Source organism: Blennius ocellaris (genome assembly GCF_963422515.1).
Source record: "Blennius ocellaris genome assembly, chromosome: 10".
Taxonomy (NCBI): Eukaryota; Metazoa; Chordata; class Actinopteri; order Blenniiformes; family Blenniidae; genus Blennius; species Blennius ocellaris.
Window position 1 is genome coordinate 18334637 of NC_137659.1, and position 22663 is coordinate 18357299.

The following is a 22663-nucleotide window of genomic DNA, read 5'->3' on the forward strand; positions in this document are numbered from 1 at the left end:
TGATTGCATATGCTGATGATGACACTGTTGATAATGATGTTTCAAAAGTAATCAAATATTTTCTTCAGAAAGACAATCACTGCATATATTCATTGTCTGGCTAGAATAAAGTCCGTTCCAGATTCCCAAATTTCTACAATATGATATAACCACTGGATTTGTCGACATTTGTATAGTCTCATTTTCACTTTATCATTGGGAAATGAACCAAAGAGGCAAACTTACTCAAGCACTCGGGTCCAAATATACTTGTATGTTGTCCATAGGCTTCAAATCCCAGTGTGCCTCAGTCCTTCTATGGCCCTGCTTTAGTTTGCCAAATTAAAGTTAAATTGCCTCCAAAGAACCCACAATATAAATGACATCAATGAAAATTCTCATCAGTCAATGACTAGTGCTGAGAGAACAGCATCTTTAAATACCTATTACCTACCTATTGGTAATATGCCCTGACAATGCATGTGTAATTTAGTTCCTAATGGACCACAGAGAGAGAAAACAAACAAATACAGGTGAGTAAAAGACACATCAGTTCAATGTATTTATAAAAGCAGGCACCATCACATACAGTATATTCTGCAGTCTTCAGAAAGTTTTGCCACAGAGAGCTATAAAGCACTCAGACTATGGTTACTATTGTTGGGAAATAAATTCAGTTTGACCCTTCCTCATATTACCGGCGGGACAGCAGGCGGTGATCCATATTGATAAGTCAGGCTCTTATAAGTATGCCAAAATGTGCATTAAAACATCTTGCACAGTTTTATATTTGACATTTTGTTTTGAATTTATCGTAGGAATTTGAAAAGTTACCCCACATTGCATACGCACCCTCATCTTAATTGCAGTCCCATCCTCCAACTGTGAATGAGACAAAACGATACGATTAAAAAAGGAAGAGACATTCCTCTTTGAGGAACATTTAGTCCCAACCAGTGATTTTACTTCATCCTTATAGCTGAGTGAATATTTGGCCAGGTAAAACTTGATGTACCCCCTTCTAATGGACTTGCATGCGATTGAACCGTGTCCTTGTGGTACTCAGAACCGGCGGGAGTTTTAAATGAAAGTGTTTCTCGTTACTCTGAGTCACACAAGCCTATAGAAACGTCCAACTCCAGGATGTAAGAGTAGTGCACCAGTTTGGTATTGACATCCTTTACAGTGCTCGGGATGCACACATGAAAATCATGAAAGTGAATATCGCAGGACATCATTCACAGTATATGCTTTGCTTGTCAGGAAGTGGCTCATGGGGTCTCAAACTGCTGTCCTCAGGAAGAAATTAGAGGTCTGGTTACCACCTGTAGAACTAAGATTTAGTTTCATGTAAAGCTATACTTTGGCTTTTGTGTATATATGTGAATATTTGTAAGAAATTCATCCCACTTTTTGGTTAAAACTGAGTGGTTCTTCATAAAAAGTCTAAATTGACCAATTCCGCATTCCTGTATCATCACAAATGAATGTGATTACTACTCTTACACTGCTAAAAACTCCACATTACTATTAGACCATAAGTTGCTCTCAGGTTTAGATCTGACATAACAAGGTCGTGTATAGTAACCACAATCTGATGGCTTTTCGGCAGGTGTTTTCTCTGAAATAGTATGTGATTGGTTCCTCCTCTTATAAAACCCTCCCCCCCCTCGGCAGCTCCCGCCCTCTCTCCCAGCGGCTCAGTGGACGACAGCAGTCCCACATCCTCCAACTCCGAGCCCCTCAGCCCCGAGAGACTGGGGCCAGGGGTCGAAGCTGGCAAGCAGCGACGGCGAAAGAAGAAGAGGAAGGGCCGTGATGAGGTCTACGACTTCCTGGACAGCCAGGAGAATAACATTGCCGAGTCAGACAAGCATGGGATGCAGGATGGAGGGGAGGCGGAGGAGGACGACGATGAGGAGGATAACTGGGAGTGGGAGATCAGAGAAAGTGGAGGAGGGGGTCGGGTTAAAGGCAGGAAGACTAAAAGTCGGGCGAGACTTCCCGAGGAGTGGGGAGCACCGCAGCAGCCCGTCTCTCCGACACCGGCTTCAGTCGCTCCTAAGTGGGCGACAGCTGCTGACTCTGCTCCTAACTCTGGCCTCCCTGCTTTGTCGTCTGCTTCTGAACCAATACCAACAAGTTTCGTCAACCCCAACGTTACCCAGGCAACCGATTCGTCTCCGCGTTCCTATGAGCCCATGTGTGTAGAGGATTTTCCTGTATCCGTTAAAGATGGGCAAAAAGCTGTTGAAGAGAAAGTTTCCACCAGCAAACCCGAGCCTAACATTAAAGCGACCATTCCTCCTGGCAAGAGTGGTCTAGCTGGAGATCCTAGCGGAAGTCTAGCGTTAATGACAGGAGACAATTTAAGCCCTGTCTCCCAGACCTTTTCTTTCCTGGATTCAGTCCTCCAGACCCCTCCAGGCTCCACTCCAGACTCACAGACTACTACCCCTCTCACCAACACCCCATCCATTGTCACTGCCTCTCTGACAAAATCCACCCTGGCAGAAAGCACCTTCCCTGCTTCACAAGCCTCTTCTGTTTTCAGCCCCTCTAAAAGCATGCCCACCTCCACCGCATCCACCAACCCACCCCCCTTTGCTCCCACAGAAACACACCCTCCAACAACCGGATCCACCCTCAATGTCGATGCCAAGCCTTTCGTCCCCTCAGCCACACTGATATCCTCCTCCTCCACTTCCACTGCCTCTTCGGGAGTTTTTTCTCCCGCGCGCACAGCCTCAGCAGCACCCGTTTGCTCCCCGGCTTCTCCCCGTAAGAGTGAAGCCACCACCGCACCCTCATCAGACACTCTCCCTAAAAGTGCAGCCATGTCTCTTAGCTCAGCCACACCCCCTCCCTCCATCACCCAACCAGTCCCTCCCTCTGTCCCTGCACACTCAGAGAACCAGGAGTCCTCATCGCCACAGCTCCCCCCACTGGAAGGTTGGTGAACTACAGGGAAGATTATCAATAAAATGGAGCTTATTTACACAAAAGTGATTGTAGGGTAGGATAGCAGGAAGTAGTACTGTTTGTCTTCCTGTATGCATGGCTGTTTGCCTGTGGATTGAGCTCCAGGCTTGCTTGGAGCTCGACCCTTTCTTCTGTGAATCTGTTATAACCAGGGCCCGACAGATACACCCAAAACGTCCTTCATCTCCATCACGTTTTAACATTTTGCTCTCAACAGATCTGGACATGAATCTGGTTTATGTTGCTGCTTCAAAGTGTTGAATCCTATAGTTACCCCAGAAATGTTCTGTGTTGGTCGGGCCCTATATTAACCAAACTGCAAGGGTGAAAACTGTTCAGCTGTCTGATTTGATTTCCCTTTGCTTGCCACTGTGTGTCCTTTACCATGACCATTTAACAACTGTATTAATAACCTGATGCTTCTGATAGCTCTACTGTCTATGCTTGCTCCTCCGTCTAATGTTTCATGTGATGTCAGCTGCCTGTGTAAAATCCCACTGTGTCCTTTCCATGCAGAGAACTGTACAAATAACCACAGTTTTTGCATGGCAAAGCCAGTTTGCTGATGCATTTAACTTTACAAAGTAAACAATGTTGTAGTTTTTAAAAGACTTCACAGAGAAAAATGAAGATAGACCTTAATTTGGTCTTTCCATGACAAGAGAGATTTTTAAATGTTTCAATAGACTGGGCTTCCTTAATAGAATAATCAGTTGTATCACTGTATTTGACCACTTCTGCTCATCTGCAAGGGAGGAATCTAGATTTTAACATCAGATCTGAGGCATGTTGGGGACAAATGAAAATAGTCTAACATTTCGTAACTTTGAAGTCATCCAGTATGAAAAATATCATATGTTTCTGTCTGACATGAGAAATTGACCTAAGTTCATTTTCCTGTATTATCCTAAACTTTAAGTCACGTGTACCCACTTTGCAAAATACAATTACTTCTGATCTCATTGCACATGATGACAACTCATATTTTATATTCATTCAATTTATTTTCCAATATGTTGATGACAAACAACATAAAATTCAAAACTCGGACAGCACTCCGGACCAAACAATTACAATGTAATAATTAAAGATATGTTCATACAATATAATGAAGACGACTCAGGCTGATCTGTTTGCAGCAACGCTTTGACTTGTATAAGTTATCAATGGAGACGAAAATATACCATCGCTCTATCTCAGTTTGTAGCTCAAGTTACAGTGTGCATTCTATTCTGTCGTAACCAAATTTAACTATCAGGTTTTCTCCCATTTGTAAAAGAATGGCTTCATGCTCCCTATCCCCATCAGAGCAATAAAGATTTCTTAACTAATAGTATGATAATATGATGCTGTATAATCTAGCCTGTGTCAGAGCGCTTTGTTTCCTGGGGAAAACCTCCTCATAACACCACTGAGTTTATTCTGAGCTTTCTATCTGTGATTACATCTCATAGCCTTCTTACTTAAAATTTGGTCACTTTGCGTTTGTTGAGCCTTTTTCTCACACCTAAAATCTCAGTAATACCTTATACTGTGTGCATGTGTGAATTGCACGCCAGGCTCTTGTGTACAACAGGTTTCGTCAATGAGTCAGGCACTCATGTCTGCGTAGTCGTTGCGACTTACTACTGCCGTCAAGAATATATAATCACAACTTTCTGAAATGCTCTTTAACTTCCTTAAATCCTTATATCCAAATGCAATGTTATAGTGTAATTGTACTCTTTTTTTCTAAAAAAAAAATAACTTCTAAGGCATTTTTAGAATTTATCTTAAACAACTGGACTTGTGTTTTACGCAATGAAGTTAATTCAAAGTGACTAAACATTGCGTTTTCTTCCTCTCTCTCTCTTTTTCTTATTCTCATTTTCATTCATCAATGATGTGGCTTCTATCACAGGTAAGACAAGTTTCAAGTTTTTAAATTTCAGCATGTTTTATTGACAAATGAAGGCATGTTTTACCACATACAATAAAGAGGAAAACACTATTGCAAGAACATGTATTAAATAAACAAAAATGGTGAAAAAACATTTTTAAGGGAATTTTTTCATATTTTACAATAGAGCAATACAAATATTAAGGCCATTACTGGTATTTATTAATATGTGACATTTTTATGTTGTTTTTATGTTAAAAATTAAATAACAATTTGTTTTAAAGGCTCCTGAATGTTGGTGTGCCTCCCAATGTTAAATTAAATGTAAAAGTGGACTGCTCTTCTGCATTTGAACTATTTTAAACATGATGTTCTCAGCTTTGTCTACCAGAGAGCATTGTTTGGATGATAATTACATCATATTTCAACTTTGATGTTTTTTTGGTTTGGCTGGTGTCAGCTCAGGAATGTGTGAGGCATTTATTATGCTCTCTCATTTATCCAAATCGGGATGAATTGAATGTGAAGGGGGGAAAAAAGAACTCTGCAGCTCAATTCTGTGTGCGTTTGTGTTTGCTGGAAGTTGTCCTCTGCGGCAGAAGCCTGCCTGCTCTGCTTATTCAGTCTGCACTAAGTTGTCCCAGGGTGAATATGTTACTCTGCAGTTTGTCCTCCCTTGGTGCTTCACTTGACTGTTAACTAAGGCACCTAAAGGACAGTCGAAAAGGCTTTGTTCATGTCTCATTTTCACCATTTCTTGGCTTATCCTAGTATTATATTCCTTTGTTGGTTCCTGTGTTGGTTCTTTTGTAAATTATGTAAAAACTTGAATGTCTTCTCAGGTTAATCTGTGTTTGAATCAAACCGTGTTGATGCAGATGAACACCAAACAGCTCACCAGCTCAGTCTTTCTAGAATCATTATCAATTGGTAAATATTCTCCAGTCAGAGTATTTACCAACTCACACATACCTAATATTTTCTTCAGCCGCTTGTGGAATCCAACCACAGAACATTATCAGTTATTTATCTAAGGTTCAACCTATATTCATTCATTCACTCAGAGGTCTGAATAAACTTGGGGTCACAAATAAACGTCACTTTTCCAATCTGCTGGCATTCGGGTGAAATGTCTGAAAAGCTTCAGTATTTGATTCTCTCAGAAGGCGTGAAACTGAACTTGGAAGTTATAAGAAACTGCTTGATATAAACTGAAGGACTGTGTTGCCATTGAATATTGATATTCTATTAAGATTTTATGTTTTACTATTTTTGAGGATAGCTGTGGCTGCATGTTAGTGTGGTGGTTGGTAGTCTCACTAATTCCTGCTGGTTAACATCCAAATTTAACTTGCGGGCATTTCTGTGAGTGGTTTCCTCCTTCTCCTTGTGCATGTGTGAGTTTTCTCCAGCCGGTTTCACAGTCTGAAAACAATTATTTGAGGGAATAATTAGTCCTGTAAATGACCTGTAGGTGGAAACATGAGTGTGTATGAGTGCATCTCTGTGTTCACCATGTGTGTTTGCCCCTTGTCGCCAAGGAGCCTGGCCTCTCTCTGGATATATCACTTTGGGCATTTTTAATACTGCATTCACTGTTAATAAACCAGAAAGTCTTCAGCTACCTCACAGTAAACATTTTGCAACAGTTGCTCAAGACAGCGAGTCAATATTTTTAAATGATTGTGAAAATATTGAAAATAATCCAACTAAGTGTGGCATGAAGAAGCTGGAGGAGACGAGGAAAAATACTAACAATTATCAAGAAACCCTCAGCTGCAGGGTCTGGCAGCCTTTGTGGGTGAAACCAATGTCGGTGCAGCTTTTATCAAACCATTGTGTCACTCTATTATTCTATCTGTCTATTTTATCCTCTCATTCTCCTCTGTCTATTTATAAACCAGCATCTCCCTCTTCTCTCTCACATACAAAATTGATGACTGTGACTCTCTCACCCTTACATAAGGCAGACACACCCCCTCTTCTTACCACGTGTGTCTACGAAATGTAAAGGGATATGTGTTGAATTAAGCCAGAGGGGATTGAAGGACAAAAGTAGACCCTCAATTCCACAAAGCAAAGACGTAGCTGCTTTGAAGGATGCTTCAACCTGATTTGTGTCCTTGAGTATGAACCAGAGATTGAATCACTGCGAATTCGCTAAACTAATTGCCAGACACCAAGGGGGGGAGTGGTTGGCTGTGGAAGTGAGCAGACAGATAATCATGTTGCAGTGTGGAGGTTGTGCATGAGCAGGTTGTTGCCTTGCCTCTAACTTGCTCGATGGCTCCATCAGGTGTCCCCCGAAACAACTGCAGCTCTGGAACGCTCCATGAATAATACAATACAAATGCATTGGAGATGTTGAATAGTCATCACCACAACTTTTACACTAAACAGATCAAATTAAAACTTATTATACCCAGCAATATCAGATTCATTATGGAAAATTAGGAACATGTTGAGCCTCAGAATCATGCATCTGACTCGACTCTCATCCTGACACTGCCGTAGAACAACAAACTTATTTTATTGTCCCAAAAACAAAGTATTCTTGTCGTGGCAGTCCGCAAAAGCAAAGAGAAGCTGCAGCTCAGGAGGGCAGAAACGTAGCTGAACAGACAACCAGAGCACACAAGACAAGCCCCTAACATACTAAAGGCACCAGGTGCAAACGATCACACACTCAGGTCCAGGTGAAAGGCATCCGAGTGAGGAATAGCAGTCAGACACAGAGGGAAAGCCAAGGAACCTGAAACCAGACACTCACAGATGGGATAATACAAAATTTCTCAAATCCGACTTTTGGAGAATCCCTCCAATGTTAAATGCTTAGGAACCCACTCATGATCACGTGTGCCAAAACAACAATACATTTTGTAACTTGTATTGTCAAGTCGAGGGTCAGAAAACAAACTTTGACTTTTGGATTTATTAAAGTCGCTTAGATTATGTGAGACCATGTTGAACTGCAGCTTTGTCTGGTGACTTCCAAGCCTTGTTTTGATTTAAATGTGGTAAACAAAGACATCATATATTATGTCTGTAAATCTCTCTTTGTTTTGATAAATGGTGAACTCGATTTTACTGAACATATTGATATTTATTAGATTATTTAACAATTATTCATTCTAGTTTTGGACTGTTTATGACACAAAGTCCAGTTAATTAACAATTAAGTGTCAGTATTTCTCTTAATTTCAAATTATTACATCTATTAAAATATCACATTAAATTGCAGTCGGTGTCAAGCTATTGTACTGACACTGAGTTGTATAATAAAATGTGGAGCCAATTTGAGATGTCAGACTTTTTTTGGGTGGATGTAACAGCAGCAGTAACAATAATTTACCATCATGATGAAAATGAGATCCAGTCCATGTGCTGGTGAATCATCATGGATCAAATGGGATCAGTTAACCCCACCAAGTTAAACAGTATTTGGATCCTTTAATACAAAAGCATTGGCACTAATATCATGTGTTTGTATACTTGAAACATCAGCCTGCTGCCTCTTTGCTTAGTTTAGTATAAAGCCTGAAAACAGCTGACTCGATCTAAAGGTGAGAAACCTGCCACCTCCAGAGCTTATTAATTAGCTCTGCTGTATAGTTATTATTAGCGCTGATAAAAAAAAAAAGCACCAAAGTTGTTCCTGTCGCTTTCCTACAAATCCCCAAAACTATTCTAGTAGGATCTAATTAGTTCTGGTCAATAGCTTTATTTCTTCACCTTTATCTGAGCCTCGTGATGGAATCCTCCTGTATGCTTATACCTTTAGTTCAACATCCCTTGACCCTGTTCTCTCCTTGTACTGTATATTAGACTGCGTCTTCATCAGGAGAACTCCTTTAATTTCTCTGCGTGTGATGGATCTATTCGGTTGCGTTTCCCTGCATGACGCCGTTGCATGGCGGGGTAATGAAGTCCTATTTTGCAGTCTCTTTTAAGGTTGAATCTTCCTCTCGAATGAGCCCGACACGAGCACTGCACACTGCAGGATCTCATTAAGGGCACATTTCTGAAGGGCTGTAGCTGAAGTTTGGTGTCTTTGTCTATTCTCTTTGTCATCTTTTGCCTTTCAAATAACATCTTCTGAGCTAGTTGTTTTTCGACTGTGTATATTGAGAATTAATTTTTGCTCCTTCATTGGCTGTGTCTCAAATGTCTCAAAGTTCACCTTCTTATGTTCCCATCAAATGTGACTCACAAACGCCTCATACAAATTGCGTACATCGGTGCCAGAGAATTCGCTCATTTCAAATATAGATGGAATTGTAACATTTAATGTTTTCTGGACTGCTGCACTATTTGGACCAAATATCAAATCTATGATGAGCTCTGATTTGTCTAATGTTTGTGAGGCTTCTTCTGTGATGGATGGATGGATGGATGGATGGATGGATGGATGGATGGATGGATGAATGGATGGATGAATGGATGGATGGATGGATGGTGCAAATCTCATGTCATTCTTAAAAAGACAATTCTCAAAATCCATTTTGGTCCATAAAAATGCATCCTTTTGTGTATAAAATAGGCTCGTGTGCATTCAATTTTTACGACTGTATATTTTGAAATGCATTGTCTTCTCTACTCCCTGCCTCAAATATCACATCACCTTCTGTCACCCAAGTTTTTACTACCTGTAGCCGCGATCCTCCAAAGGGCTTCATACAATATTTTCAAACACTCTTCTACTTTTTACTTCAGTTGCTTCCCTTTACATCTGTTACTTCCCTCATCTATTTTCTTCATCCATCCTTCCCTTCATCCACCTATTTCCTAATGTCTCTGCTCCATCCCTCCATCCCTCATTTTCCTCTCCCTCCATCTCTTTGCCCTTTCTGTCTCCTCCATCCACGTCATGTCTTCCCCCACTCCGGCTCAGACTCCCCGTGTCGCTGCGGCACCACAATAATCACTGCATCAACGATGTGGGTGTGGGTTGGGGAGGTGGGGGTGACAGCGGTGGGGGCGTTGTCAGGGAGACATGGGAGGCGGTTGCCGTGGAAACAAAGAGACTCTGCGAGTGAGGGATGGAGGGATAGAGAGGGGGTGGACTGGGTGTGACTGTCAGCGAGGTTGAAGAGTAAAAATAGAAACGCTCTGACAAGATCCTCTCTTGCTCCCCTCCCCACACCTCCACCACCCACCACTCTCTCTCTCTCTCTCTCTCTCTCTCTCTCTCTCTCTCTCTCTCTCTCTCTCTCTCTCTCTCTCTCTCTCTCTCTCTCTCTCTCGCTCTCTCGTTCTCTCTTTCTGCCCAGCGCTGTGGGCAAACAGCTGTACCATCTTCACTCTGTTTTCGCCATTTGCAGCAGCTGTTCGACAATGCATGACCTTCATAAAGGAGGACTTAAAGTAGCCTCATTCTTACTTGCATATAAATAGCACTGTCAGATTAACAGGTTGTTTTTGAACTCATGTGCAGCTTTTTTTCCCATTCCCCTGACTTAAAACTGTATTTGTAAAAGTCTCCTGTTTTATGTTCCCCTTTTTAGGTAAGGGTTTAGCGATTTCTTAAGATTCGCTTGGGAAGCAGATTTCTAACAAGCTTAAATTTCTAATTATGAAACTTTCCAGACATGATTTCTCTCCAGACTATTTAAAGTTACAGCAGTCCTTTCATAGGCAAAATACAGCCATGTACCATTTGCATACTAATGAAAGGAAAGATTGGAAGGGATTGAGAAAGGCTGAAGGGAAAAAAAAGAATCAACTAGATGAGCACATATTTCTGTGTATGAAGCCAATGGAAATAGTTTTCTGAAGTCTGTTTGCATAAAACAGTTGTGGCCAATTCAACAAATTCAGATGCAAACAGTGAGAGAAACATTAGACAGGGATGAAAAAAATAAAAAAAATAATAATAATAGCTGTCAAACTGTACTCGAGCAGCCTCATGGATTGATGAAAAGACGCTACAGAACTCATCTCAATGAAAGTGCTGTCGAGAAAGTTCCATGTGTTAATGTGTGAGTTAATCTCATCTCGAAGCTGCACCAGAAGCTTGTTGACATTACTTTAGGCAACAGTAGTGTTGCTGTAAGCTGAACGTAATATTCGAACCACAATCGCTGTCATGAAAATAGAGTATAGCTAAGAAAGATGATGCAGTTGGAATAAAAAAGTTTTAAAAGCATTCTTAGGGTGTTGAGATGTGAGAGGTTATTTAATGATTTTGGTGACACTTTCATCTTTATAGCCACTGAGCAGGAATTGATGGAAATTACATTTTCATCTGCACATTATCTCATTGGGCATTGCAATCAATTTCTACCACCATAGTGGAGTGTGCCTGTATGGCATTATTCTCTTAAAGACCAGTGACCTTTGTTGTGACCTGCAGAAATACTAATTGGAAAAAGGTGACATTATGTTCCATTCATTTAGCTTGAAAGGGAGACACACACAAATATTACCACCCATTTTGAAATTATACATATAAACGATAAGATGCCACCTTAAAGGTTTTCTACGCTGTTGGACCAAGTAACAATAAACTTTAAAAAATTATTGCTGTAAACTGACCTGGAACAAACCAATCCTAAACACAATTAGCATTTAAATGAACATGTGTGCAGTTATAGATTGAAGTGTTGCTAGTTGCTGCATGCATGCTTGTTGGCGGATCTTTACCAATTTTCATTGGGTTGAAAGTTCAATATCTATCATCAGAGAAAACATGCACTGGAACTCAAGAAGCATGAACCTTTTTTAAATGGCAGAACTGAGAACTGAGACTCTTTTTCTTGTGCAAGAGTTGCAGGAAGAAGCAACTTTAAACAAATGTTTTACGTGGTAGGACATTTGTGTGTTGGAATTTGTTGGGGTTTTTTGGCCTTTTGATGCTGTGAAGATATAGCAGCAGTCACGTAAAGTCATTAATGTAACTTTCAAAGTGATTGGAAACATTTGATTGGCTGAGTTTGCATGAATACAAATACTCTGATTTGTGTCTCAAACTTGGCCCTCACAGGTTTCGATGCACTTTGCCTCACACGTTCATCAACATGATCAGCAGCTGCAGCAATGAATCTGTAATCGAGGTAGACTACTTCTCAACACTTAGGTCCCTGATTGCCATAATTTGTGTCAATCATATGGACACATGCCCATATTTATAAACTCGGGATGACTTGTCAGGGTGAAATGCATGAAATCTTTTGACAATTAAGGAATAATGTGCTCTTCATCCGGGTCATAAACACACTGTCCTTCATTTAAATGCACACAAACAGGATCAATCTCTCACATCTTTTTGAACAGCCAGAATGTCGCTACTGGAAAAGGAAACGGCTGCACTGATGAACTGGTCACATCATAATCTCAAACAAGCGTTCTCAGAAGTATTTGCCTGTAGTACCTTATGTTTATGTAGTCTTTGCTCATTCATTGGCACTTTTGCAGCAGCATAGTGCCACTTCAAGGTGTTGTTTGTCCTAATATGGACTCCACGATATAATTGTACGATGTATTTTTTGTGCGTATAAACTCAGACTTACCACTATTTGTACTCTAACAGTGGTTCATTATTAATTTGGAGTCTTGTTGGCTGTTGACTCACCTTCAGTGACTGGAGAGTAGCAACAACACCTTCATTTCATAAACTTTGTTTTCAAGGTGAACTAATTATTTTCTTATTTTTGAGAACTTTAAGATGAACTTTATATAAATTATCAGGTTTTTTTAGTTTTTTTTACATTTCAAAGCAGCTGTCATGTTTCATTGGCAAAGTTATTCAACCCATTTAAGTTATATCTAAACTATACTTTTAATATGCATTGACTTTTTATTGATTTGCTAAAACTGTTTTGTTCGTACTTGTAATTTAGATGGAGACAACTGTATACAAATAACGTGTTCCGATTTTGTTACAATATGAAAGAGACAGAAATACCTCTATTTCCCATAGGGTTGTTCGCTTCACTTGTAATCTTGAAATACTTGATATGAACTGCAGTCAGAAAACAAGATTAAAACTATTTGGGTCATTTTGCAAAAATCACTACTTAATTAATTTGCACTATCATGCGAGGTAAAAATGTCAACTTTCCAGAGTGAACGTATAAGTAGGAATTGGTAAGAACATTAAGCAAAGATAGGGAAACACTCTGATTTCATAATGTATGTCCATGTAAAGTTTAAGGTTGAATAATATAGGGTCAGTACTGTTTTCCTGCGTTTGATTGGAGCTCTAGTCTTTTCTGAACTTGGCTGTCTGGATTTCTCCACTTTAACCCTGACTACCCTTTCATTGTTTAGTCTATCCGGACTGAAACTTTCACAGAAGTCTGGCCTGGATTTCTTGCATAACATTCATCTGTTCCAAGTCTATTGAAACTAAACAATCATCTGATGTCCTCATCTTCCTTGTCTGTGGCTCGCTGCTCCTCTACGCTTACAGTAGACAAATTGTTTATGGAAGATTATGTAATGCTATTTATTCCCTTTTAGACATGCTTGACAAGCTGCTCTTGTTATTGTGGCACAGTTCTCCAGTGTGTTTGGGGGTGGTGAAGCGGTGATGGTGGGAGACACTCAGCTGTCATGCGCAGAACTTTAGAAAGTTGTCAGTATCATTTTTTTTTTACATTTGTTTAAAATGATGTTTCAGAGGGAGGGTCGGCATTCCAAAGTTGGCTCGCTGACAGTTGATTCCCAGCAGCTCCCGAGTTACTCCAGAGACTAACCACTGCCTGCACATTCAATAGCTGTCGGCTCTATTCCACCCCCAGTCTCAGTCTTCTGAGACAAAGCTCAACCCTTTCTTTTGTATTGTCACTTAAGACTGTATCAAACACAAATTATTTGAACGCAGGGTGGCCCAGTAATGTGGTGGTTACCACTTTTTGCCACAATGTGAGAACATCCTTATATGCTTCTGGGCTTTCAAGTGAGGAGTTTGCATGTTCTATGTCAGTTTTTTGTGTGTACTTTGACTTGCTCCGAGGATACATTAAATTACTGCTTCGGCTAAATTGGTTGTAGGAGATGATGTGTGCTCGAGGGATTGTTTGTCTCCTTGTGTTACCCTCATGATGAACTGGCTACATGTCCAGGATGCGCCACGTGGTGGGTACACTCAGAGATGCCTCGATCGGTGTATCTATAGTGCTGCGGGTGAGTGTGGGTGTAATGTCTGCCTCTCTGTGTGAAATCCGTGATGAACTTGTTCACCCTGCTCCCAGTGTTGGGCACAATTAGCCTCAGTCTTGAATAAAGTTGGAACAAAATATACATGATATCACATCTAAAAGAATAAATGAACTGTTCAAATGTTATGTGAAAAAGAAACGACCAAACACCACTGTAGCAAACACACACAGTGGTGACATTCATTCCCAATATGCTCTTCGTTAAAGATGTCTTAAGTCCAGGTTTTTAACTCATTTATATGGGAGTGGTCCAAATGTTTTGTCTCAGAATCTGCGATCCAATTGCTGCACACTCACAGAAGTGTGCAGCAATTGGATGTGTGCAGCGTTGCTTCTTGCTTTAAGCAAACTCACATAGATTCTGGGAAAAGAGAACACTGAATTCCAGATGGCTGCACTCAATGAAGTCAATTTATGCTCACTGCAGTGAGCATGGTGTTCATGATATGAGAGCTGCACAGAATATCAGGCTTACTCTTGAAACAGCGAGTTGGCTTTCTCTGTTTGCATTGCTTATGCTTACAGTTTTAGGTGGATCTTGTGCAATTCTGATACACACTTACTTTCCCAGTTAAGTCCGGGAAAGTACACACTCGGCAAAAGTGGAGAGATGAAGCAGCAGGATGGAGGATGAAACCTATTTCCTGTCAGAAGAGTTTTAATCCTGAGTTCAAAGCTGTAATATAAATCCCAAGCAGAGTGTGGTGAAATATTCCACTCCACTTCCATTCTAAAAGTGTAAATAACTATTTCTTTAATGGTATTGAGGCGGTGCAAATTTTTTTTGTCAGCTCACTTCACCGTCGTCACATAGTAATATTGCATTTATTGAATGAGACAGCCTTGGAAAGTATTGGATTCCCATCTTGATTAAATTAACTGTTGCATCTTACTAGAACATCATAATCACGGCGGCAAGGTAGGAGTGGCCTCATGCTTTGACTCTTTTATAGCCATATGGAGCTATTAAATCCAATGAATGTCTTAGAATGACACCTGATATGTCCAATCCTGTATAACATTATCACATTGCTGTAGAAGTCGATCCAGCAGCGCCAGCTTACACAACATCACTTCAAGCTTTGTCTACAAATGGTTCAGAATTTCAGCTGTTACACAATGAGAGGTCATTTCCATGTTTGATGTTTCAGTTTTGACTGAAAAAAGCAATGCATTTGGTTCTCATTTTTATATTTCTCATCTTATTATAATATTTATTGTCATTATGGAGATTGAATTATCAACTTCATCCATGTATCCAAAACTGAGCCGCATGGTAAATCCTCTACGTTCTTGATAAGTGTTATGCAACTATGAATTTGATTCTATATTATGTTCTGTTTTCTCCTACGACTTCTGAGATAAATACATTTGGCTAAATGTGAAGTTTATTTTTCTTCCATGAAATATATATTTTGAATTAGCTGTATGGGGCAGTGAATATTTATAAAAGTAAGCATCTATGAAAACATTCTTGGCATTCACTTAATTTTCCATGGGATTGAAAATATAGTTAATTACATTTTGGGTTTTACAAGGACCTTTCTGACTTTTAACTGCACCCAGAATCTACACTATTCATTAAAAACACACAACACATGGTACGCTCACCCTATCGTCATTCATTACAAAGCTTTTCACATTGTTTCCACACCATCAACAGTGCTTTAATAAATGTAATATGTAGACCATAATGTATGCCTAATTTACTTTAACCAATTTAACCAAGACAAGGGCATAAGGTTCAGGGCATGCAGTTACTTTGTGTGTATGCATGAAATGTGTGTGTATTTTATGACAGGTGTCTGATCATATCAGCCTTAAAATAATTGGGATATATCGGTCTGTAAGTCTGTAAGATGGAGACAGACTCCAATCAGTCTCATCAGTATGATTATAGTCTTCAGTTGTCTCTTGCTTATCTCTGCTCATCCCTCCCACTTTGCATCAACGTACGAACCATGGCTGTCATATGGCACCGACTGTGACAAACAATCGTGTGCTTTGTGTGCGTGCCTGCATGTTTGCCACTGTGCATATGTCTCCTGGTGGTGAGTGTTTATGCTTGTCCACATTTGTCGCTAGGGGCTCGCTGCTGAAATTTAGCTCCAGCGAATAGGGGAATATTCCAAGCGGTCATGTGATTGTGTGATGTCAGACAGAGAGAGATAGAGAGAGAAACAGAGCTAAAGAGAGAGCAAGGTGCAATTTAGCCCCACAGCTGATACGTGCAGTACTCAGAGAGGAGCAGAGACGACCAGACACACACACACACACACACACACACCCACACACACGTGCGCGCACACACGCTCACTCACACGCCTCTTCCTTTTGCTTCGCCTGTAAACACACATTCACTTTAGTCTCACACATGTACTTCACACACCATAATGTAGTTCGGCACAACGACATCTGCATGGCATCACTTTAAGAAAAAAAAGAAAAGAGAGAGAGGGAGGATGCACAGCTTCTTCTACTTTTCAAGCTCATAACACTTCGCTGTGGATTTACATATGACTTCTGGACGAGAGTAAAACAACACTCATTGGAGAAGAAAAGGAGGCAGGATACAAGAAAGAAAACACCGAGGGAAGAAAGAAAACTTCAACAACAAAAAGGACAAGACCGAAAACAGAGGACGACGAAGAATTTGACAAGTGCAGGAAAAGAGGACTGACAACCACGAGGGAGAATGTCCTTCCTATCTGGCTCACCCTGGCAGCAGCCTGGCATTATTAGTGGCAGCAGCGGGTACGGACAACCTTCCAGTGGGCATCAGCAGCAGCAGCAGGAGCAGCAGCATCAACAACAGCAACATAAACCGTCTAGCACTCTCTCCACTGCCAATGTCCCTGCAGTGCTGGCCTCCTCGCCACTGTCGCCCTCCAGTCCTGCCTCTGCCCGGCACAGTGATTGGCACTGTCAAAGCCAGATGGCACTGGGGGGGCAGGTTTCCGCTGCCGGCCAGGCAGGGTCCAGAATAACTTTGACCGAAGATGAGGTGAAATCGGGGCGAGCCAGGACCGAAGGGACTTCACATGGTATAATGGCCGGGGTGCAAGGAGTACAGAAAATGCCAGCCCTGAAGATAGAGGATGAGGGGTCCAAAGGGGGAAGGCTGGGAGAAGACCGGCATATGGTGGGAGGGGCAGGGGAGTCATTAGGGAGCGCGGGACAGAGCCCCAGCAGTCCCTTGTCATCCCATTCCTCCTATTCTTCTTCCTCACCCTCCCCTTCGATTTCACCCGGGAGAACATTTCTGAATTCAGCACTGCAACCTCAATTCAGCCCGGGCTTTGGACAAAGCAATCCGCTTGAAAAAAATACAGGCAGAAAAGGTGGGTTTCAGAACCAAGGATCTGAGGTGGCTTCCAAATCCCAGGGCTCACTTTCTCCCGGGCCCGCAGAGGGAAGCACTCTGAGCCCTTCCTTTTTTGGAAGTTCCACTTCCAATCTGAGGATTACAGAGTATGACAAGAAATCCATTAGCTCGTCGACATCTAGTGATCTCAGAAATCACAAAGACAATTTCACTGCGAGTGAGAATCAAACAGTCAAGCCATATTTAGCAAGACAAAGTGCTACTGCTCCTCCTGCTGCCGACCTTACAGGGACTAAATCTGGTGGTGCTGCCGAGTCTACACCAGGCCCCCCGGAAGCTTCAGCTATGGATGCTACAACTGGTGGTGGTGTGGATGGTGCGGGGAAAAGAGAAAACTTAAGCCATACAGAAGACGGAAGGACGAGACCATGCACTGAGAGGAGTGTCACAAGTCCAGTCCTTCCTCAAGATTCAAATCGTGTTGTTGAAGGCAAACAAGGATCTTGTGCTACATTTGGCAAAGAGACAAAAACCTCCTGTGGTAGTGAGCTGCCACAGCGGGCTGCAGTGAGACGTGCAATGTCTGACTGTTCACATTTGTCCGTTCCTACGGTATTGGCCGGAACATACCCCACTGGTATGGGAGGATCACCAGTGATGTCACATAATGCACCCAACTTTGCATTGATGGGAGCAGTGGGTTCGCACAGACCGCCGTACCCACATGTGGCCGTCAGACGCTCACTCACAGTCACCGACGGGACAGAGGCTGCTGTTGCGATGGCGACAATGATCTCTTCTCCTTTAATGACTTCACCTGTGTTGCCATCATCCCCACCCCCAAGGAGGCATCATGGGAGCTGCGAGACCACCTTTTTACTTCCTGTTCCTCTTCCTGTAGTGTCATCGACTAAAAACACTCAAGATAGTCCAGCAAACACAACCGGTAAGACCTTTTGTGTATATTTGCATCTTTGTATCGATATGGCGGCATATATGAGGAGGCCAAGCACCTATGTTGTGGAAATTTTGACAGATAAATTATGACAGCTACTGTGCCAGTTTGACATATTCAGTATAATTACATACAGGTGACTGATGCTATGGCCTTGAGCATCTTTGAGCCTGAATCCTAAAGGAAATGAAAACTTCACCTACCAATAAAAGATAGTTTATACTCTTCTTTTGAACTCCACAGACACTGGTGAATACTCAATTTTTTGGAAACACAGACCATAGACTAACGAAGAAGATAAAGACATGCAGAGCAGATGGAAAAAGCCTAATTGTAACTGCTAACTGAGCATTTCTATAATGAAATGAACAAAACTTCAAAGAAGTGTTTGTGAGTGCTTATGTCTTCTTTCTTGTTATCGAAACAAAATAACGTGTAACACCTTGTAAGCTTAGAACTTTTCTCCACATACCTGTCAAAGAATAACAAACGTACATGAATTACATTGTTTTTTAATCAGGTAGCTTCCAGATATATAAATTGTGACCAAGATCCATAAACACATATGTCCACATATGACAAGAGGATTTTTTTTTATACGTAGCTACAGTTGGTGAAGTGGAGCCACTGAGGCCTTTTTTGTCAGCTCTGTTGTCTCGCCAATGGATCCTGTTGTTTAAATGAAATCATGACTGAAATGTAAGCTGTTTGCCATTGACAGAATTTAATTAGAAAATCATAAGTGCCTTCAATGACCAGCCCTCCTTCATGCTGCTGTTCTTCATTCCTCTGCGGGGTTGTGTGGCATGAATGTCATCGTTAGACAGCCAAGCTTATGAGTGCCTCCAGTTCTTCCTTTCCCCTTCTTGCTGCTACACTTCACCTGAGCACATATCATTACACCTCAATTGTGTTTGGCTAAATATAGGCTCTTGGCTGTGCCGTGGTGTACAGCAGCAGCTATGACTGAAAATAGCTGCGTCTCAGAGCAGAAGACTGTGACATTTTATGTACAATGAACTACTGGTGTAATTCAGATTTGAGACGCTGTTTAATCAAGGTGATGGGCTGAGTTTACGGGTGAATACACACTAATGAGTTAAGGGTTGATGAGAATACTGGTTTATGGTGTGCACATGTAGGCCACAGCAACAATTTAAAGATACTCCAGCTTCGAGTACATAGGTGGAAACATACAATATTCGTTGGAAATGGGGCTTCTGTTGTTGGCTTCATACATTCATTGAACTATTTTTATGGTCCTTGGGGTTCAACATGTCCTCTGAAGGAGTAAAATATAATAATGTAATATCAGGACAACAATAGGAACTACTGTGTTTTGGAAGTGGATGGGAAAAAAAACCCAATGTCATAATAACAGTATATATTGCAGACAGACAGCTCTTTTTCCTCCAGTGCAAAATCTCTAAACCCATGTGCATCTGTAGAACACATTTTGAACTGCATGTGGTCCACATAGTCGCATAAACATCAACAGACAGTGGATCTGATGTCACACAGACACAGAAAGAATTAATTTTGAAACGATGTTGCCGAGTTAATACCATAAATAAGAATTAGCAAAACAATAGAGCGCAGACAAAACTTGTTTTGTAACCTAATTTCAAGATTTTTTTGCGAAGAGAAATGCATTCCAGTTGGAACATTTTAGAATGATACTGACCTGGTTGGCCTGACCTTAAAAAAGTTTCATACAGAGTTAAGGAAAACAAATCTTTATTACATCATTTGGAAGGTTAAAAATCTCAAAGAGCAAAAAAAAAAAAAATGGCTTCAACTGGATCTCACATCATGAATGTATTTCATTTCAGATGTTGTTAAATTCATCAATAATTAATTCTGGGACAAGTTTAAAAAAAAATAATTCCCAACTAGGTGTCAGTTAATTTAACAGAAGTAAAGGAGGAAGGGGCAAGGAACTTGAAAAGATTATAAAAGTGACTGAAAGAAGTACAATCAGTACAATCAATCATTTATGCTTCCATTCAGTTCATAATGTGTGTTTCTAGCTGTGGAAACCATCCATCTCACAATGTGTTGTTTTTCAGCCTGCAGTCGACAGAAAAGCTGGGGCATTGATTAGACATTGACTCTGACTGTACTCGTTCAAATATAGAGCAGCTATTTCTAGCATCTTGTGTATATATGTGCGTGTGTGTGTGCGTGTGCGTGTGCGTGTGCGTGTGTGTGTGTGTGTGTGTGTGTGTGTGTGTGTGTGTGTGTGTGTGTGTGTGTGTGTGTGTGTGTGTGTGTGTGTGTGTGTGTGTGTGTGTGTGTGTGTGTGTGTGTGTGTGTGTGCGTGCGTGCGTGTGTGTGTGTGTGTGTGGGAAGAGCTCCCACTGATGTAAATCTTACTGATTTTCAAGGCGCACTCCCACGCAGACACACACAGTAGACAGCATGTCTGCATCGAAAGGTGCTCCTTCATTCAGACGCTCCAGAACCACACAGCAGTGGCAGAAAAAAACGCACACGGCTGTGAATGAAAGGGCCAACAAGTATGAGGCCCAAATCTTGAGCTAAGGAGATCAAGCAGTGGTATGATTCAGTTCATCAAACCGTTGGGATAAGCTACCCACAATTTGCATCTAATACACTCCTTTAAGCTGATGTCAGTGTTCTATCAAGCTGCCTCTGAATTTGAGAGGGTGGCAAATCCAGAGGGACAGATTACCAAACACTGACAAGCACTGAACTGAGGACTTTTAAGTTGGGTTTTTTTTCACTTGGTCCTCAGAGCTTGTTGGCAGCTGTGGATGTGATGTTTCTGGAGAGGTGCACCAGGTGTGGATAGAAAGAAGGTCAACACTGGTGTGAGAGGGCCTGTCAGTGTCATTGTTCATGCAAACGAACAACATCATGTCGACAATTCTTTTCAAACTCTTTGTATCATTTCTAACATAGATGTTTGCTTGAATACCAGGTCAACAATAAAGTTAAACTGCAGAACGATGTATCTGGATCCACATACAAGATAATTTAATACTTTTAAAATTATATTTAAGTATCAGTTCATTAGATGATTATTACTGGTCAGAGCCTTTTGGGTTTAACACTTTAGCCAAAACTCATGAAGCAGCTGCTTTGACAGCAATACAAAATATGATGATGCCACTTTGCAGTGCAGCCAGACAAACCCATCCATCCGTTCAGTTTATATGACTTCATTAAACTTGGCACCGTGCAGTGCTGGAGTTCATCCCGGCAGAATATCAGAAAAAGCAGAGTACATGCACACATTCAAAAATACAAGAACATTTCTTCAAACGTGGGGTTTTCACTGTAGGACAAAACTGGTTTGCATGTTCTTTCCTCCCACAGTCCAAAACCAACCATTTGAGTCTAAATGATGACTCTAATATTGCCCATTTTTGTGACCCCACACAAAAAACACACAACAAGAGAGCAACTGATGTATCAGGTTGTGGTATAGCTAAACAAACTCATGCTATTTAAGTGTAATATGGGATTACATGTGTGAATAGTTCCTGGAGCATCCTTTTCATGTAAAGACAATATCTGTTCTGCACAGAAATAGAAAATTCTACTTGCAACAAAAAAGTACAACATACATTAAACCGTGGCCAAAAAATATAAATACTTCATAAACAGTTCTATATGAATAAAGCCTATAATCATATTTGATTTTTAAACCATATTAATATTTAAACAGGAGTAAATGTAAACTGAATAGAAATTAAAATATAGACTTTATTTGGATTGTATGTCTTTACAAACGTGTGAATCATTACTGTGCTCATCAGTCAGTATTGATCGGCCAGTCTGTCACTGTAGCAGCTTCATCACTGTCGTACTAGTTTACAGGAGCTACATCGGTCAATACAGTATATTAAAAGTAGTTTCATGCTGCAAAGCAGACGACAGGGAATTGTATGTCACTGTAAATCGCTGCCTGCAGAAAATATCGTGGCTCCAGCTCGATGTCTGTGTATGTTAGTCATGCCCCTGATTTACATGGCCGTCGACTCGTTCTCTCCATTTCTGCCGCAAACAGACGTACCAGCACACGCAGCTGGTTGCCTGCAGCTGTGTAGTGTAGCATGTACTGGATGGATCCTCTGTGTTCTCAGCCAGCAGTTTCGTGTCGAATGAGTCATAATACTGGTGTAGCAGGGATGCAACGCTGAAAACTTCTAGATTATGAACAGAAAACCCATGGCTGTTAAAGATAAATTCAGATTAAGAGAGAAAATATCTAGCATGCAGCTTTAATGTTATTACAAGTATTCTTTTTAAACATTTATTTGTCTTGGAGTTTACGTCACAACTAACTGCCTGAATGTCAGGTGACGCTTCAGCCTGATGAAGACCTCTGCTTGAAGTTGTGCAGAAAGAAAATT

General features: G+C 41.0%; 1 protein-coding gene across 1 annotated transcript in view; it reads left to right on the top strand.

The window, feature by feature from the left end:
* The window catches only part of LOC308135033 (uncharacterized protein), a 61931-nt gene that overhangs the window by 20676 nt on the left and 18592 nt on the right, over positions 1-22663 (top strand). Inside the window, exon 5 of the mRNA XM_080502907.1 lies at positions 1657-2931. Coding sequence (XP_080359033.1) covers positions 1657-2931 — 1275 coding nt within the window. The remainder of the gene's footprint in view (positions 1-1656; positions 2932-22663) is intronic.